This window comes from Engystomops pustulosus, chromosome 1 (assembly GCF_040894005.1).
Source record: "Engystomops pustulosus chromosome 1, aEngPut4.maternal, whole genome shotgun sequence".
Classification (NCBI taxonomy): Eukaryota; Metazoa; Chordata; class Amphibia; order Anura; family Leptodactylidae; genus Engystomops; species Engystomops pustulosus.
In genome coordinates this window covers 68,001,484-68,020,698 of record NC_092411.1, presented here as the reverse complement: position 1 = coordinate 68,020,698, position 19,215 = coordinate 68,001,484, and the positions used below count along the sequence as shown (strand labels likewise).

General features: G+C 40.5%; 1 protein-coding gene across 1 annotated transcript in view; it reads left to right on the top strand.

The window, feature by feature from the left end:
- The window catches only part of RAD9B (RAD9 checkpoint clamp component B), a 28,960-nt gene that overhangs the window by 1,104 nt on the left and 8,641 nt on the right, over positions 1-19,215 (top strand). The window contains exons 2-7 of the mRNA XM_072143157.1: positions 3,697-3,767; positions 6,134-6,283; positions 7,333-7,447; positions 8,588-8,687; positions 10,932-11,038; positions 12,946-13,055. Of these exons, the coding sequence (XP_071999258.1) occupies positions 3,697-3,767; positions 6,134-6,283; positions 7,333-7,447; positions 8,588-8,687; positions 10,932-11,038; positions 12,946-13,055 (653 nt within the window). The remainder of the gene's footprint in view (positions 1-3,696; positions 3,768-6,133; positions 6,284-7,332; positions 7,448-8,587; positions 8,688-10,931; positions 11,039-12,945; positions 13,056-19,215) is intronic.

Genomic DNA, 19,215 nt, shown 5'->3' with positions numbered 1-19,215 from the left:
AAACCAATATTACTGGAGACCCCAGAGCAGAAAAAAAAATCCTCTCCTTTCCTGTCTCTTCTCCTCCCTGCACTACACTGCAGCTTCTTCTCTCCTCCATTTGCTGCTCTGCGCTGTGTCACATGCTGGTTTTATTCAAAAGCATCAGGACCTGGAGCAGAACTTTGCAGGTGAGGATCCAGGAGCAGTACAGTACAGCTGACATGTACTTACCACTTCTGGGTCCTCACCTGTGGGTCCATTCTGTAATAACTTCTCAGCTGTGCTTACCATCCCTGGCCTCCTGCACCAATGATATGCCAGTTATATTACATCAGTTATGACTGTCCATAAGGTGTGGACCGCAACTCATGGCTTGACAGGTTGCATGTGGCCTGTCCGCGTGGGTTGTACATCCCTGATCCCCTTTTTAGTTGAGATGAATGTGCTCTGTACTTTATGTACATGCTCAGGAGTGAAGCTCCTCTTCTATAGATTATAGGAATAAGGCATTGGGAAGTAATGTCCACATTTATGTCAAGCACTGCTAGAGTGACCAGGAAAACTGGACTGTTAAGTCGAAGTCAGTGGCCATTTTGGAGGAACTGGAGTCGAATTCTGACTCCCCAGCCCTGGTTGCAACCACAGCCACATACCTGCCACAGCCTGAAACTCCTTCTATAGGAGGTGCAATGCTGTTGTCACTGCATAACCGGCTGCTTCTGTATAAAAACAGAGACGGTCAGTGACAGGCGTTGCTGCGGCTGAAGAGGAGCATGGAGAGAGTATGAGGTTTAACATTTTTACAGCCCTGCTCCCCATTCGATATAAAAAAAAAAAAGATTCCTCGACCACTCCATTAAAATTGACCGTCTAACATTAGGCCCCTTTTACACAAACGGGTGTATTTGGCTGTATATAGATCACGTTTTTTAACTGTATATGCACGTACATTTATGGTGTGTTGGCAAATGATGTCACTAGCTTGCTCAACCCCAAAATCCCTGGATACTACACGTATATATAGCAGCATGCGGTGCACAACGCATGCAACACATATATTAAAGGGGCATACACTGCATAACTACACTGTATAACTTTATGGCACAATTCACTCACCCATTAAAAGCAATGGGAGACCATCATATTTTTTTCTGTGCGCAGCAGTGAGCACTTGCGGAAAAAAGAAGCAACGTTTACTGGATTTCAGGTAAATGCTTCTCACAATATACTACAAAATGCCATTGGAAAGCCTAAGGTTAAATACAGTCATTTGAAACAGGGGTCCACTGAAAAATCCCTATGGATGATGCCACATGTGGCGTTTTGAATGCGTTTTAGGCCTGTTTTTAAGCAGTCCGTCCAAAACCGTGTTTATTGAAACCGCATTCGTTTTTGACAGTTTTGACCAATTATCTTAATTGGTCAAAAATGCATGCGTTTTTTAATGGACTGCTTAAAAACGACCAAAAACGTGTTCAAAACGCCCCTTGTGCCATCACCCTAAGGGTGGTGTCACACGTTAGCTCTTTTATTCCGTGTGCAAATGCACGCAAACAGCAATCAGCGCCTGGTTTCTTGTATTGTGTAAACTGGAGACATTGGTCGCTGATTTCTGATGGCATGCATGCGCTTCCGTTACAAAATCAAAGCACTAACGTGTGACACCACTCAGCCTGGCTGAACGGAGAATGTGCCCCGTGTATGTTACCCCTCTCCATTCAACTCTATGGATTGCTTGGTGCTCTCATATAGTTGAATGTACCCCAGTTTCCTAGCTTGGTGTATATGTTAGAAAAAGCCTGAATGGGAAAACCCATTTATAGGACATCTACCACCAGTTTCTCGGTGATAGACTGTCCTATATATAATGTATGCTTGTTACCTGCATGGGATGAGTGATCCGTTTTCAGCTATCTCCTGAGCCTCCGCATTAGCCAGAAAAGAAGGTTATGTAAATGAGCGAGTGGCGTCTCATGGCTCCTCCCCTTTGTCATTTATGCACAACCCCTGCTTCATTGTTATTCACCCCTCCTGCTGCTCACTGTTCCAGACAGCTGGTAATGTCACCTGGCTGTCTGAAAAGCTAGCACATGGATTCCTTGCGCATGCGCACTTGAAACCTTCATGCATGCACAAGATTTCCATAGAGCCGGATGACATCACCGGCTGTCTGGCCAGAGCAAGCGGCAAGAGGATTGGATGACAATGAAGCAGGGGGCATGCAGCGGCTGCGTGGTCACTGCTCCGAAGCCAGAGCCACTGCGAATGAGCAAACGGCAGGCTTCGCGGACGAGGGCGCGCAGCTATGAGTTAGGAGATATGTGGTGGTAGGTTTCCTTTAACCCCTTAAGGACGCAGGGTATTTTCGCTGATTTCTCGCTCTCCATCTTCAAAAATCCATAACTTTTTCATTTTTCCGTGTACAGAGCTGTGTGAGGGCTTATTTTGTGCGTAACAAATTTTTCTTTCCCATGATGTTATTTATTATTCCATGCCATGTAGTGGGAAGCCGCAAAAAAATTCCAAATGTGGAAAAATTGAAAAAAACTGCATGTGCGTCATGTTCTTGTGGGCTCAGTTTTTACGACTTTCACTCTGCGCTCCAAATAACATGCCTACTTTATTCTTTGGTTCGGTACGATCGCGGTGATACCAAATTTATATAGGTTTTATTGCGTTTTAATAAATTTTCAAAAATTAAACGAATGTGTACAAAAAAGAAAAACATTTTTTTGCCATCTTCTGACGCTAATAACTTTTTCATACTTTGGCGCATAGAGATGTGTGAGGGGTCATTTTTTGCGAAATGAGCCGACGTTCTCATTGCTACCATTTTGAGGACTGTGCGACATTTGGATCATTTTTTATTACATTTTTTATGTCATCTAAAAAGGTGTAAAAGTCGCATTTTGGACATTTGGGCGCCATTTGCCGTCTCGGAGGTCACCGCCGCCCGTAACCGTTTTTATATTTTGATAGATTGGGCATTTTGGGACGCGGCGATACCTAATGTGTCTGTGATTTTTACTATTTATTATATTTTATATCAGTTCTAGGGAAAGGGGGGTGATTTGAACTTTTAATATTTTATTATTTTTTTACATTTTTTAAACTTTTTTTTTTCTCTTTTTTTCCACTGTTTCTTAGACCCTCTAGGGTACATTAACCCTAGATGGTCTGATCGCTCCTGCCATATACTGCAATACTACTGTATCGCAGTATATGGCATTTCTGCACACTATACATTACAATGAGCCACAGGCTCATTGTAATGCATGTGCAGAAGCCATGTATCCTCGGGTCAAACGAAGACCCGAGGCTACCATGGCAACCGATCGCCGCCCCCCGATGACGTTCGGGGGAGCGCCGATCGGAGGTAAGATGGCGGCGCCCACGCGCCGCCAAATTTAAAGTGCCGCCGGCGACTTTGCCGGCGGCAAAGAAGAGGTTAACACCCTCGATCGGTGCAAGCACCGACCGCGGGTGATAGCGATGGGTCTTTGCTGCGATATGCAGCAAAGCCCATCACTGTATGAAGAAGGCTCAGCCCGTGAGCCTTCTTCATACAACCTTCACAGCTCCGTGGCGGATATATCCGTCACGGAGCGTGAAGGGGTTAATACAATATATTTCTTTTGAACTAGCTTTCATACATGTATTTTTAATTATTCTCTATAATGTTACATATGTGCACTCTTGTCTCTTTTATGTTAGTATTTGGGAAAGCGCTTCACTCCCTTTCAAGAATTGGTGATGAGCTGTGGTTTGATCCACTAGAAAAGGGTGTAAGTTTTAATGATTTCTGTCATATTATACTTTTTTAGTGTTGTTTTGCTTTTTTTAATAAAAACATATTCTTGACAAATCAGAAGCTTTATTCACATACCGTATTTTTCGGCCTATAAGGCGCACCAAAAATCCTTTAATTTTCTCAGAAATCAAAGGTGCGCCTTATAGGCCGGTGCGCCTTATATATGAACTTATACAGAAATGTACTACAGACAAGATGTACTGTACATTTACCAGTGTTTAATAGCTCCATCCCCAGAAATTTCCTGCACCTTCCCACACAGTATACAGGGTCCCTAGCTCCTGAAGTGCCCTGGCACCACAACTAACATTGTGCCCATCCTGCCCTCCCCTAGCACGGAGAGACCGGAGCTGCCATAGTGCCGACCACGAGGCAATCATCATCAGCAGTAAGAAATCCCCCATACCTGACAGCGCTGTAACAGGGGAAAGAGAAGGAGCCACAGGGAACCCCACATAAATAACACCCTGGGTGAGGGAGACTGCTTAACCCCTGCTGCATCACCCTGCATTAACCCCCAGCAGCCCATACCTCTGAGATCAGAGCTCTCTGACAAGCTGAAGACAAGTTTCCCGGGAAGTGTAGCTGGCTTGAACTGTGCAGAGGTCTGCCACCTGCTGGTCATTTTTAGGTACTGCATTTGATCCTGCGCCTTATACTCCAGTGCGCCTTATATATGAACCTAGATGTCTTAGCAGGCATTTATTAGAGGTGCGCCTTATACTCCAGTGCGCCTTATAGGCCGAAAAATATGGTAGGTCTTAGACTAAGACGAGCGTATATGGCAGACATATGTTAGCAGTGCGAACATCAGCTAGCACAACAGTTGCCATAGGAGTGCATTATGCACAGCATGGTATGGTGAGCACACACATGTATCACTGTACCATGCTGTCACTGGAAAAAAAGATAAAGCATTCTCTATCTCAGTGGTGGCGAACCTATGGCACGGGTGCCAGAGGTGGCACTCAAAGCCCTTTCTGTGGACACTCAGGCCATCACCCCAGGACAGAGTTCCCCAAATCCACCAAATCTTCCTGCAGTCCCAGGCAACTCAAGAGATGCTGCTCTCAGAGCTATTTTACAGCAACACTTCATTGACTGTTTGGAACTACAAGAAAAATTAGATGGTGATGACAGAAGTGCATTCTTTTTGGAGGTCCTCCTGCTGGACCCACCATTCATCCTGTACAGATAAACCTTAGAATGAAGCTACAACGAGAGTCTGAATTTGCCCTCCTTCTTTCAGCTGTATTGGTGTCCGCAGGGGGCCGATACGATTGAATGATGTAGGAGAACAAGTAGCAATAAGTTACAGCTTATTGCACTGAACGGTAATTAAGTGGATTTTGGTTTGCAGTTTCGCACTCTGTCTTTAAAAGTTTCACCATCACTGCTCTATCTTTTGCTGCACGTCTCCCTATGGAGAAGGGAGGGGTGAGGAGCACTCCATTTTACCATTCACCAGTCAAACATATGCTATACCCAGTGCTGGCCTTAACATAGCATACATTCTTGTGAATGAGGCCTAAGAATGGATTCACACTGGCGTGTGTGTGATGTGTCTGTTGCGCATCCTTTGTGTTTTTACCTCTGTTCTCCAGATCTGCAGAAAAACTGGATTAGCATTGGTATAAAGCATACAAACATATAAAGCACATCACCTGGTTCCCCAGCCTCGTCAATGAAAAAAAAAGGACCTGTCATCAGTTTTTATTTGTGGACTTGGAAATCACTGGACCATGGACATGGAAAACAACACTAGTGTAATAGAGTCCTTAGACATGGCTGCGCATTACTTCCTCTTCATTCTATTAATCAATGGGATTGCATTAAGATAAAAGAAAACAAAACTTAACCTTTACAATGGGGCAACCCTTTCCATTTATAAAATTATTTTATATTCTGCAGGGCAAATTGTATTTCCTAGTTACATCTTTTACTATCCATGTAATATTCCTGGAAGCTGAAGAAAAAATTTAAATGTAGTAAACCTGACAAAAACAATCACATTCCCTGACACAGCATGATAAATGTGGCGCACCAGAACGTGCAGAATTTTGTGCCCGTTGGGTATAATGCAAACACTTTACAAATACATGTGCACTGAAAAGAACATGCAAACTTGTGCAGGGGCTTTAATAAATATGGACCATTTTTCCACACACACACACACTTTCCAGAAAACATGAGGTAAAGTGGGCAACCACTTTAAACTGATATTTAACATGGGAAACGTAGCTATGCCATGTAGACAAGTTAAATGGGAAGTATGGACCTTGATATTGGTATTACATAGATGATCATTCCCTGTTTATCTCTCATTGTTTTTTTTATCAGCTTGCTTTAAGAGCGGTGAATGCTTCCAGATCAGCATACGCCTGCATTGTCTTTTCATCATTGTTCTTCCATAGCTACCATCAAGCCTTTATTAATGAACAAGGACAAGGGAATGTTCCTCTGCAACTGAATTGCAAATTCTCAATTAAGGTAAGTATGGTATATGTAAAAAAAATTGTTAATATTTCAATATGGAGGGTGTAAAAATGACAAACAAGTGAGATTTACTTCTCACCTTTGTTCCAGTTAAGTGTGTCGACTGCCCTCACTGCCACCACCTTGCAGGTGCGGCTGTAGCAGGTACATGGCTGTCAAAGTAACATCACAATTGACTATATACAGACACAGGCCGGTGGTGATGGGAGGTGCTGCCGTGATCCCCAGGTCTTATCACTGTACATTTGTCAGGATAGCCCCGCGAAACAACGATTCCTTTAAAGGAAACCTCCCATCAAAATGAAGCATGATAACCCAGGGACACTTACTTCTAGATCCAGGAACTGTGACTGTGCTGAATAATTAATGTGGCGTAGTTTGAAACTTTATAATAATAATAATTCCTTTATTTATATAGAGCACATAGATTACAGAGTTGCCAAATCAGTCCCTGTCCCCATGGGGCTCACAATCTAATCAACCTACCAGTATGTTTTTGGAGTGTGGGAGGAAACCAGAGGACCCAGAGGAAACCCATGCGAACTTGGAGAGAACAATCAAACTCTTTGCAGATTTTGACACTGGGACTTGAGCCCAGGTCTCCAGTGCTGTAATGCTAACCACCGTGCTGCCCCACATAGTAAATTTTTTCACTTACTATTTGTTGGCTTAATTTACACCAGAACAATGCACCAGAATTAAAGACAAACAATAATTTATTTTTTCATCACCATCTTCTAAGTCATTCTATGGTTAAAGATGATTGGTTAATAACCGCGATCAGAGATATATCAATCACTGATTACTTGTCGTACTATGATAACATGCCAGAAAGGGGTTAAAGTGCAACTCTTAACAAGGAATTGCTTAGATGACAATTCCATTACAAATAAAACGTTGGTAAATATCCACTGATTTTTAAAGCATTGTTTATGTTAAACATCAGAGGTGACAATAATGTTAACTACAACAGTATAGAAGGCTAACACTGTACTTTGCTTACTGGTTTTGTGTTATGCTTCTGAGTATACTTTTTTTTGCAGTTAGTTCTACCTGTGTTTAGAAGTTTAAGCACATTGGACAGAAATGTTGAAAAATGCCATATTTACCTACATTTTGACTCATGTCACATGGTTTTTCGCCTGTTCTACAAAAATGGTGAGTAAATGATATCACGCATTTAGGTGCCAAGCAATAGTGCCTCTACATGGCACATAACTAAAGAGCCGTGACTTATACTAAACTTCAGAAGAACCTTCCCTCCAACCATTCACTTGTTCTGCATGAAAGTGACGTTAAGGCTAAGTTTTCTGACTTCTGTAAATAAATCCAGCATATTTTCATAAATGATCAGAGCTTGACATTGGTATTACAACACACTAGCAACTACATAGTAGACAATGCAGGATGAACCATGCAAAGCATCAGATCTGTAAATGTGAAGCATCAAATCAGTCTGGAAATAAATTGAATGTATTAAAGGACATTTACCATCAAAATGAATCATGATAACAATATAATTATTGTATACATTTGCATTTAGCCACTTTGCAAAACATACAATGCGCTGTATATTATTTTATTATTGTGCAACACACAATAAAACCGTTGAAGCAGACAATTAAGCATTATAAACCAGGGCACTTACAAGCACTGTGGCTATGCTAATCTTCTTATATTTGTTATCCATGGCCTCCTTCTCTGGAATGCCAACTTTTACAAGTATGCAAATAAGCCAAAAAGGGCTTTGCGTTTGTGTGTGTTGGGTGGTGGTGGTGGGGGGGGGGGTGTTACCAGAGGCTCTCCCTGCTGCAGATTCACAAGCTGTTACAGTGTGCAAGGTCAACTTCTCCCTTCCACCATGAGCTGAAACTGAACTTTTCTGCAGTGATATATATCTCAGACAGAGGGAGAAGTGCTGTGCAGGAGCTGGGGGGAGGGTGAGACAGTGTGTCAGCCTGTAAAGCTACAGCACTAAGGGGTTCTGGTAACACCCTCAGAGCCCTTCTGGTGCATTAGCATAATTATAAAAAATGATTTTAGATGGAAGGAGGCCATCAATACGAAATAAGAAGATTATCATAGTCACGCTACCTTGATCTATGAATAAGTGTCCGGGGTTCTTTTTCTGTGTCATGCCGAATCTCCCAGCATATAGAACCGCATCATTGTATGACTATGTTCACATGTTGTGCTGCAAGCCTTCACTGTGTTTTTGAGGAACATCATGAAAAAAAATTTACTGTAAGCAATTTAATAGAGTTCACTGCTTTGGAATTTTTATAATTTTTTTTCAAGGCCTTACTAAAACGTACAACTTGGCTTATGAGGACTGTGAACCAATACAAGCAGTGTATTCCAAATCTTTGTGTCCTAATGAACTCAGGATCCAGTCCAGGTATGTTAAGCTAATGAAATACATTTGTTTCCAAATGCATTTTTGACTCAAGCTTATATTTAAAATACAAAACTGTATCAGCTGTTTCTTTGATTGGAATTTTCTTTTTTCTAATACTCATTTTTGAAAAATAGATATATACAGTATACATGCATATGCAGTGTAATATGTATAAAGCACCAATAGTATTCAGTTACAAATAAACTGACACAGCAACATACAGAGCATAGAAGAGAACAAGTGGGAGAGGACAGAGGATGGTGCCTCCAATAATAATGCCTAACCAATGGACACATAAAATAGGATCTGCTCACCCTTTTAACCCTTTGGTTTTCTGCACATAAAATAGAAACATTGATTAAAAGATGCCAGCCTGGTAACCTATATTTTCACTTCACCCGAGCAGTGAAATGTAGACTTCAGAAATGTGAGAAAAAAGCCAGGAACCTCTCTGGATTACACTGCTATGTCAATGTAAAATTATGTGAAAACCCAAGACAAAATGACATATGATGTTTATTGTCATAAATTGCAATTAAAATTTTTAAAAACACATTTTGGGCTTCTTGCCCTTCCTTCAAGTAAAAGGGGTATTCCCATTACAGCAAATTAATGTCATTCTTTGCATGGTAAAAGGTTATACAATGTTTCGATATATACTCTCTGTACCAATTCCTTACAAGTTTTTTAGATCTCTGCTTGTTGTCATTCTATGGAAAGCTTACTAAAGTTTAAGACTAGTGGGCATAAATCAGACCATGGTCACACAGATGCACAGCTCGTTATATCACTTAGGGTGATGCCACACATGGCGTTTTGAAACCGTTTTTTGTTCGTTTTTAAGCACTCCGTTAAAAAACGCATGCGTTTTTAACGAATTGCTTAGGCCCCTTTCACACTTGCGTTTTTCACGTGCGTTTTCTGCGCGTGCTTTTGACGTGCAGAACTTGCATTACACTCTGACCCATTGTAATCAATGGGTCTTTTCAGACTTGCATTTTTTTTCACGCACACACGTGCGTTTTTTTTAACGCGTGTTTAAATCTCAACATGCTCTACTTTTGCAAGTCACGCGCGTGAAAAACGCACCATACAAGTCTATGGAAACGCATCAAAAACGCATTGCACTCTGAGACACTTGCAAGTGCAATGCAAGTGCAATGCATTTTTCATGCATCAATTGCCATAGAAAAGATAGAGCTCAGTCTTGAGTCCATTTCACGTGCATTTTCTGCGCGTGAAAAACGCATTGAAATTGCATTGAAATTGCATTGAAAACGCGCATGAAAAACTGAGACACTGAACAAACTGATTGCACTCTGATGCAAAATGTGCGTTTTTCACTGACCAAACCCTGATCGCACCCTGATCACACTCTGACGTGATCTGCAACGCAAGTGTGGAAGGGGCCTTAGAAGCAGACCAAAAACGGTTTCAAAACGCCATGTGTGGAATCACCCTTAGACATAACGAGCCATGCACCTCTATGACCATAGTCAGATTTCTATCCACTAGTAGTAAACATAGAAGCTTTCCATAGAATAACAGCAAGCTTGGATATAGAAATCCATGAGGAATTGATGCAGAAAGTGTATCAATTGGAAAATGGTATAACTTTTTAGTATAAAAACAATAACAATAATTTGCTGAAATGGGAATATCCTAAGCATATCTCATACATACTGTTGTCACAACATTATACAGTTTACATAAAATTTACCGTTGTGATCATTTATCAGGTACATAGAAAGTGTAAATAAAATGATGCTTTTCCAAATGCTTGCAAGTGAAAAAACTGAAATATTTATATATTATATTTGCATATTTATTCTTTCCCTTGTACTTTCATATCCTTAAATAAATCTAGTGTGAGTCACCTGATAGAGCACATCTCTTTGTAATTTATGCTCAGAATAAATACAGCTTTTTTTGTAAAGAGCTCAGAGGTTTTTTTTCAAAAACATTAGTGAGTATGATGAAAAGGAACACACTAGAAAGCTAAGGGATAAAGTTGTGGCAAAATGTATTGTTTTTCTTTTTTTTTTCTAAAAAAAGCCCCGTTGAATCCACCATCTGTAAAGAATAGAACATCTGCTAAGCTACCAAGACACGGATAGCAAAACCTAGTGGCCTACATTTTCTATGCAGAGGCATCCTGCTAAATATCCTATGCTACTGAGTACACAATTTCTTTTTGCATAGGGACTTGTCACTGATCCAGGTTAATTTGTTGTTTCTCTACAGAGCATTATCTGATAATATAATTCATTTTCCATCTTGTCAAGAGGAAATCACGCTGGTTTCTACCCCTTCCAAAATCATCTTAAAAAGTCATAGTGAAAAAGATCCTGGTAAGAGTTTCTTTGTTGGTCCATGTTGTTGTCATACACATGTACATAAAAATATAGACTCTTGCTTTAAAAAACTCTTACATCATTAAAACCTTAACTTGTTCAGACCACACTCTGACTTCATACGCCAGGATGGTCTACTCCTAACCTTAGAAGGAAGTACCCCTATGTCCTGCACAATTCGTAAGTGTTCCCTACTGAACATGTTAATAATAATAATAAACATATTCAAAGTATCAGCCAACACAACATCCTGCATCAGAGAATTCCACAGTCTTACTGCTCTAACAGTAAAGAATCCAACTAATGGACGCCCTCTTGGCAAAATATGCAAATAGGTTTTCCAGGATGCGATAAGGAAAACCATGCCTCTTTTAGCTACCATGCAAGGCAGCTCCCTTGCCATTAAGCATGACCTACAAGAGGCCTTATGACATGATGCGGTATTAAAGCCAAACCAGTTTATTCCAGCTGTTCCTTTTGGACTAGATATACTGATGTGGTTTTCCTAATCCCATCCTGAAAAATTTGCATTTTTTCCCAGAATCCCCTAGTGGAGCTTGGTGGGCATGGAATATTAAATACCATCACTATGAAGTGCAATTTGTTACCCAGAAAACAAGCCTCCAGACAGCTCCATAATAAAGTTATGGATTTTTGAAGGTGGGGAGTGAAAAATGAAAAAAAAACAAAAAAAAAACAAAAAGGGCCTGGGGTTAAGGGGTTAAACTTTTCCTTGCTTGCTGACGCTCTTGACCATATGACTATGCAGGGACTTGCAGGAATCCTAGCAATGTTCCATATACTGAAAATACTTATTGAAAAGGTTCTGTCTTGGCACCAAACAGCTTTTTGTGAAAATTGGACCAAATCATTATTTCTTCCTACTTTCTGTACATACAATAGTATTTGCATGTCTAACAAACACAAGACATTTCTTATTACTTTCTCTGCATTTGACCTGTTGGTGAAATGTAAACAAGTAACTTGCAGTACATTTATCTTATTTTTAGACTGTTTTTAGATACTGCAAAAAAAGGGGTGTGGTCAAAGTTATAACATCCTATACATCATAAGTAAATCTTCCCGTAGGTGTGTCTCCTGTCTAAGGTAGTTTTTAAAGCTAAGTTATGCTTTTTTTCTATTATATTACAGTAACCATCATTTTATTTGCAAAAGTATCAACTGGTAACTTCCATACTCAATGTTTCTTTTTATTATATGCCACTTTACCGGCCTGTAATGAGCAGATGGCAATCCTTCATTGGTCAAATCAAAGAGTCTCTGTATTAAAGTGACATGAAACCTAATTGATAACTTTATTGGCACTGCATATGGATAGTAAACTAATTTCTATGATAGGGGGAGCTCTTGCTCCAGAACTAAGCACAGAACTAAACAAGACCAATCCTTAGTTGTGTAATATGCGTTGGCCTAAAATAACTATTTTTATTGATGCCAGCTACAAATAGAACCACAGAAGATCATTTGGTACATTGTGTTACATGAGGAGGGGCACTTTGTCTCAGTTAGTTTCCCATGTTCTGCTCTGTAATATGTACATGTATATATTACATGTATATCTCTAAGGCTGCATTCACATGGCCATTGGGGGATGTATACACAGTGACGTATATACGTCCCCCATAGGCCGCTTTGAGGGCGGTCCGATGCTTCTATTGTACTCCGCAGCGGTGTTAGATAGCGTTATAACACTGCTGCATTAGTTTTAGCACAGGTCCTCTTGAGACTAATCTCTTGCAAGCAGGGCCATCATTCTCTTATTACTCTGTAACATCCTATTTTATTTGTTTATGTACCCCGTGATATGTAGAGCACTGCAGAATGTTATTGCACTATAGAAATTACATTTTATTTATTATTATTATATATTTTTATTTATGCAGGCTTTTTAAAGGTAATGCATACTGAAATTCACCTAGGCCCTGATGAATTTTATGACTTCCAAATTGAAATGGACTCATCTGAAATAACATTCTGTCTAAAAGAAGTAAGGGTAAGTAATGACATATTATGGGTATATATTAATTTGATTGCTTCTATAAAGGTAGATAGGTGAATAGGTTTATCTATAGGATGTGAGGATAGCCTTTTTAAGGGCTAATCCTCACGTCCCCGCAATTTCTTAATAACTTTTATTCCCCTAATATGTACATTTTAGGCTATTGGGGCGTGGAGTAGTCTGAGATGAGGCTACATGGTGCGGTTACTACACGCTCCAGCAGCCTCTTCGATCCTTCTACCAAAAATCTGCTGTTCTGCGCATGCACAGACAGCAGGTTTCTCAGATAAGGGGGGGGGGGAGCTGAGAGGAGCTGTGCGCCGAAGATTTTGGGGTAGGAAGATAGAAGAGGTTACTGGGGGCGTGGAATAGCTACGCCGTGTAGCCACATCTTCGGTTACTCATTAGTGGACTAAAAGTTACAGGCGGTCCCCTACTTAAGAACACCCGACTTACATATGACCCCTAGTTACAAACGGACCTCTGGATATTGGTAATTTATTGTACTTTAGTCCTATGCTACAATAAACAGCTATAACAGTTATCAAATGTGTCTGTAATGAAGCTTTAGTGTTAATATTGATTCTTATGACAACCCAACATTTTTAAAATCCAATTGTCACAGAGACCAAAAAAGTTCTGGCTGGGATTACAATGATAAAATATACAGTTCCAACTATAAGTTGAAGGGGTTTTCCACAGGATAGGGCCTAACTTGCTGATTACTGGGGCTTTCAGTGATGAGACCCTCACAGATCACGATAACGAGGGGTCCGATAGGGTTGCGGCCGCACATGACCGTTCTACTCCATTAATCTCTATGGAGCTGACGAAGATAGCCAAGCACAGCGCTCTGCAATTTACATGGATGGAACAATGGATGTAATATATTGGACGCTGGGCTGATGCCGGCATCCCAGTAGCCTCCAAACACGGGTGTTTAACCCATTAAATGCCGCGGTCAGCTTGACCATGGCATTTAAACTGCCTTCTTCGGATGGTGCCGATCGTTTCTACGGCAACCCTAAGGTCCAATCAGGACCCCAGGGCTGTATGCAGTGCCTGTAAGATGGCGTCTGTGATGTCATCTGAAAGGCACAGTGTCAGCCTATTGCATGTGCATAGGCTGACATAGCTAATACCCTGCAATACATCAGTATTGATGAGCATTATCACAAAAAAGCAATCAGATGGTTGCTTGTTCATGTCCCATGGTGGAAGTAATAAAAAAAGTAAAAAAATAAATCATAAGCCCCATAACATATAAAGAGACATATAATGCACAAAAAAAGTCTAAATCATAACACAAACCCCACATATATAGTATCACCATGTCCGTAACAACCCGTAGAATAAAAACAAATAATTATTGAACCTGCACAATGAACACCGTAAAAAAAAACTGTTAAAAACCTGGCAAATATTATGATTTTTACCTATTTAATCCCACAAAAAATGAAATAAAAAGTGACCATAAAAACATATGTACTCCAGAATGATACTGGTGCAAAGTACAACATGTCCCGCAAAAAAACAAGCCATCAACCAGGTCTGTAGCCAAAAAAGTAAAAATGTTATGCCACTTGGAAGACGGCGATGAACCAATTATAGATTTTTCCCCACATTAGGGTTTTATTTGGCAAATTTAGTAAAACATAAGAAAAAATATTCAAATCTGGTATCTCTGAAATTGCATTGACCCATAGAATATAGAAAACATGATTAATAGGCTTTACGGTGAACGAAAAAATCCAGTACAGAATTGATGCTTTTCTACTCCTGCCCTCTAAAATAAGTTCCTAAATTTTCAACAATAGGGGATACCAACCCCAAAATGGGAATACTGGAAAAAGCATCTCTTCCCGCCAAAAAAATGCCGTCACATGGCCCCAATAACGAAAACCCAAAACTTGTATAGCCTACAAAAGGGGCCAATGAGGAAACTAAAATCCTGGTAGCTGCAGGGCGCTCCTTCCCTTCTGCGCCTAAATATGTGCCTATAAAACAAGTAATGACCACATGTGGGGGGGTCTCTGAACTCGGGAGGAATTGCAGAACAAATTGTAAGGTGGGTTTTCTCTTTTTATCTTTTGGAAATGTGTAAATTTTAGGGCTAAATGAACGTATAAGCGACAAAATATGACAATTCTAAATTTCACCTCCATTTTGATTTATTTACTATGAAGATCTCAAGGGGTTAACAATCTTCCTAAAAGCTGTTTCTTACCTAGAGAGTGATTAGTCTCATATCATTACGATTCAAGAACATTAGGAAGACCTCACAATGAAAAAACCCAAGACAGCAGAGCACATATCCCTATGTTCCTAACATTTGATAGCGAGAGCTGCTTCGCAAATCCGTCAATGCTCTGTTCGGTAATCCCGCCGTATCCAGCCACCTACCCCTTAGCTTATCAAATTTTTTGGGACATTTCCTTTGTAAATACACCCCCATTCCAACTTAATTATGTTATTGACTTTATTTATAAACTCCTGTATTGTAGGTGTCGAGGTTTGAATCCACCGAGCCGCTATGGCTTTGCGTGCCAAGTATAGTAGTGTAGTGTGCATAACAGGGTAACTCCTTCTATGGTGTCACTTTCAATCAATCCCAACAATCAAACCCTCGGGTCCGGTTCCAAATCTACTGACAGTACTCTACGAATTAATTGAAGAACCTGTTTCCAGAATTCCCCCAACTCCCTGCACTCCCACATCATATGGAGCAATTTAGCATTTGGAGTCGAACATCTGGGGCAGCAAGAATCAGATCGAATTCCTATTTTATGGAGCATGATTGGCGTCTTATACACCCTATGCAGGATATAAATCTGCGATAATCTTTGGGCCTCTGACGGAGATAATGATAGTGTTCCCTCCAAGACTACTTCCCACTGAGTGTCGGAGATTTCCCCCACATCTGCTTCATTTGTCCCTTATAGTAAGAGGGTGTTCTTTCAGGTATTCTTCAAGTAGACTAGAATAAATATTAGATATAATTCCCCTACTCAGGTCCCCTCTCATTGCAAATTTTAGGACACAGTGATTTGAGGTTTTAATCCTTCCATCTTTGACCATCTTTTCATATGCATGTCTTAGTTGGAGAAATTTATAGAACTGTGTACGTGGTGAAAGGACTCTTGCAGCTGTTAAAAGCAGGATTTAAAAGTCTCACCATCTATCAATTGATGAAGGAACCATATTCCTCTGCCCTCCCATGGAGAAAACCCCTCAAGTCTGAACATCTCAGGGAGTTGTGGATTGTGCCAAATAGGGAAATATTCACTATATATACCTGAATCCCGAGCATCTAAATGTTGTTTCTGATAGTTTGAGGGGTGCAGATTTGAAAATGGGTTGTTGATATACAGAATAGGGTTTTTTTAAAAATGTTAAGTATAACAAATTTCATTCAAAACAGTAATTATCCCCAAAATAGTCAATTTTGAAAATACAGAAAACTGATATTTGACTTGTAAGCCACTTGACATAAAAACCAATTACCCAGACATTTCAAAATTATGAAAATGTAAAGTAGACATATAAGAAATGTTATTCAGCAACTTATTTAGGTGGTTAATCTATCTGCCTAAAAATGCGATGATTTAGAATTTCGAAAATGGCGATTTAAAAAAAAAATGCATAATTTTTTTTTTTTTTTAAATAAACTCAAAACTTAATAAGTCAAAATTTACCACTAAAATGAAGTACAACTTGTGGAGAAAAAAACAATCTCATAATCGCTTTGATAAGTAGCAGTGTTCAAAAGCGACGCAAGTCAGAACACAAAAAATGGCGCTGAGCCTTAAACTATAAATTGGCTGCGTCCTTAAAGGAAACCTACCACTTGAAGTGGCAGGTTTCTGATGGAAATACCGGGCACCAGCTCAGGGTGAGCTTATTTTTGTTAGTGTTTTAAACCGCGGTATCGCGGTTTAAAACACTTTTTAAACTTTATAGCCGGCGCAGGGCTACATAGGAAGTGAAGGAGAGCCTGAGCTGGTGCCCGGTATTTCCATCAGAAACCTGCCACATCAAGTGGTAGGTTTCCTTTAAGGGGTTAAAAACATCAAAAATAATCACACATGGAACAGCAACCTCCTCACCTACATGTTTTGGATATTAGTGTCCTTAACTGGTTTCTTTTCAGTTCTTTGACCTGCATTTTTTCTGGAATTTTTGGAGGGTAGTACGTGTCCATACCTAGCCTAAAAAGCCTATATTGTACATACTGTAATTTAAGTTATCACTTTTCACAGTAATAAGAATTTCAGTACAACTATAGAAGTCAATTTCAAAGCAGGTAATTATTAGGATATATGTCCACCAAACATGACCTAAGGCCACCCTGTAAAACCCCACAAGTTGACTATTAAATACTACAACTGTTTTTGACCAAATGGCATCAGCCTATCACAGGATGATAGCAGCCTATCATTAATATTATAAAAAGAAGTCTAACTTTAAATTTCAATTTCTTGAGAGTCTCTGATGTATTTAGAATAATCCCCTGTACTGTCACTGTTTCATATGGCTCAGTATACCAGTAACTATTATGTTTCTAACAATTTTACTTACCGTATTTTCCGGACTATAAGGCGCACTTAAAAGCCTTGGATTTCCGTGGAAATCCAAAGTGCGCCTTATAGTCCGGTGCGCCCTATGTATGGCGCTGGGCAGCGGACCATACTTACATAGGTCCCCGCTACCGGAGACCGGAGACAGCAGATCTCCAGCGGGAACTGCAGACCACGCGGCACGAACAACTTCTGCCGCGTGGTCTGTAGTTCCCGCTGGAGATCTGCTGTCTCCGGTAGCGGGGACCTATGTAAGTATGGTCCGCTGCCCTCCTCCACCTCCCCCTCACCTTCCCCGCTCACCTTCCCCGCATTCCCCATCGCGTCTTGGCGTCGCGTCCCGTCGGGTATCCGCTCCGCCCCCGGACCTCCGCCACGCCCCCGGACCCCGCGCCTTATAGTCCGATGCGCCTTATATATGGAATTATTAAATATAATATAATATATAATATAAAAATACGGTAATTCTTTTTTTTTGTTTTGAAAGCCATTCACTTATTATTATTACAAAAGTACAAAGGGAAACCCCAAAACAACCCCCACCCCACGTAGTGGGTGCAAAATATCCAAACCCAAGAATCCATAAATCAAGGGTATCTGAAAGACAAGCTTGAAGTATAAAGTCCACCCAAAAGGCTGTTGGCAGCTATATATAGAGTCCAATATGGTCAATGGGCACCTGTGAAAAGAAAATATAAGTCATTAACTAGGACCATCCGTATTCTCAGCAAGATAGCATGATTTAACTAAAGACCAGGGAGCCAGCCCTAGTGTATCAAGCCACTGCCCACAAATATCTGCAAATTCAAACTCTGTACCAAGCTTAAAGTGTAACCGTCACTTCAAAAAACTTTTGATATGTTGTAGGGCAGGTCATTTTAAACCCTTTTGCAATTGGATTAGTTACCCAATCTTGCTCCTTCCTCTTGTATTCTGCAGCCTTTCCCCTGTTGTTAGTGACTCCTTGGATTGCTGTTGCTAGGCACATTTCTTCTTCTCTGAGGAGCTGACTATGGACAGAGAATGAGACACACCCCCTCTCTCTCTGCTCTCCGCTGTTTACCTCACAGCTCAGTCATATGCTGCCAGGAGCACTAACTAATGTAGTAACCAAACACCTACACTCTTATCTCTCCCTCCGCTTTCCCTACACTTGTATATACACATATAATCCACACAGGCACAAGATGAAGAGCATCACAACCCCCCCTCTCCCATCACCTCACACTCCACAGCAGGAAAAGGCAGGAGAGACTCTCCAAGTCTTCATGCTGTCCCATCATGTGCTGTGCTGCAGGTATAGATAGATTGGTAGATAGATAGATTGGTAGATAGATAGATAGATAGATAGATAGACAGGATATACATAGATAGATAAATATGAGATAGATAGATGTCATTGGTCAGCAGCAGGCGCTTGTGATGAGGTGACAGGAGGCAGGCTCCGCCCCTCTGTCTTGCTGATTGTAGTTTTTTTTTAAAAAGCTGGAAACCTAAGAGACAAAAAAGGTACTAAATGAGGACCGAGAGGCTTAATACTTTGAGGAATGATTCCCAGGAACACCTGGAGCAGAATT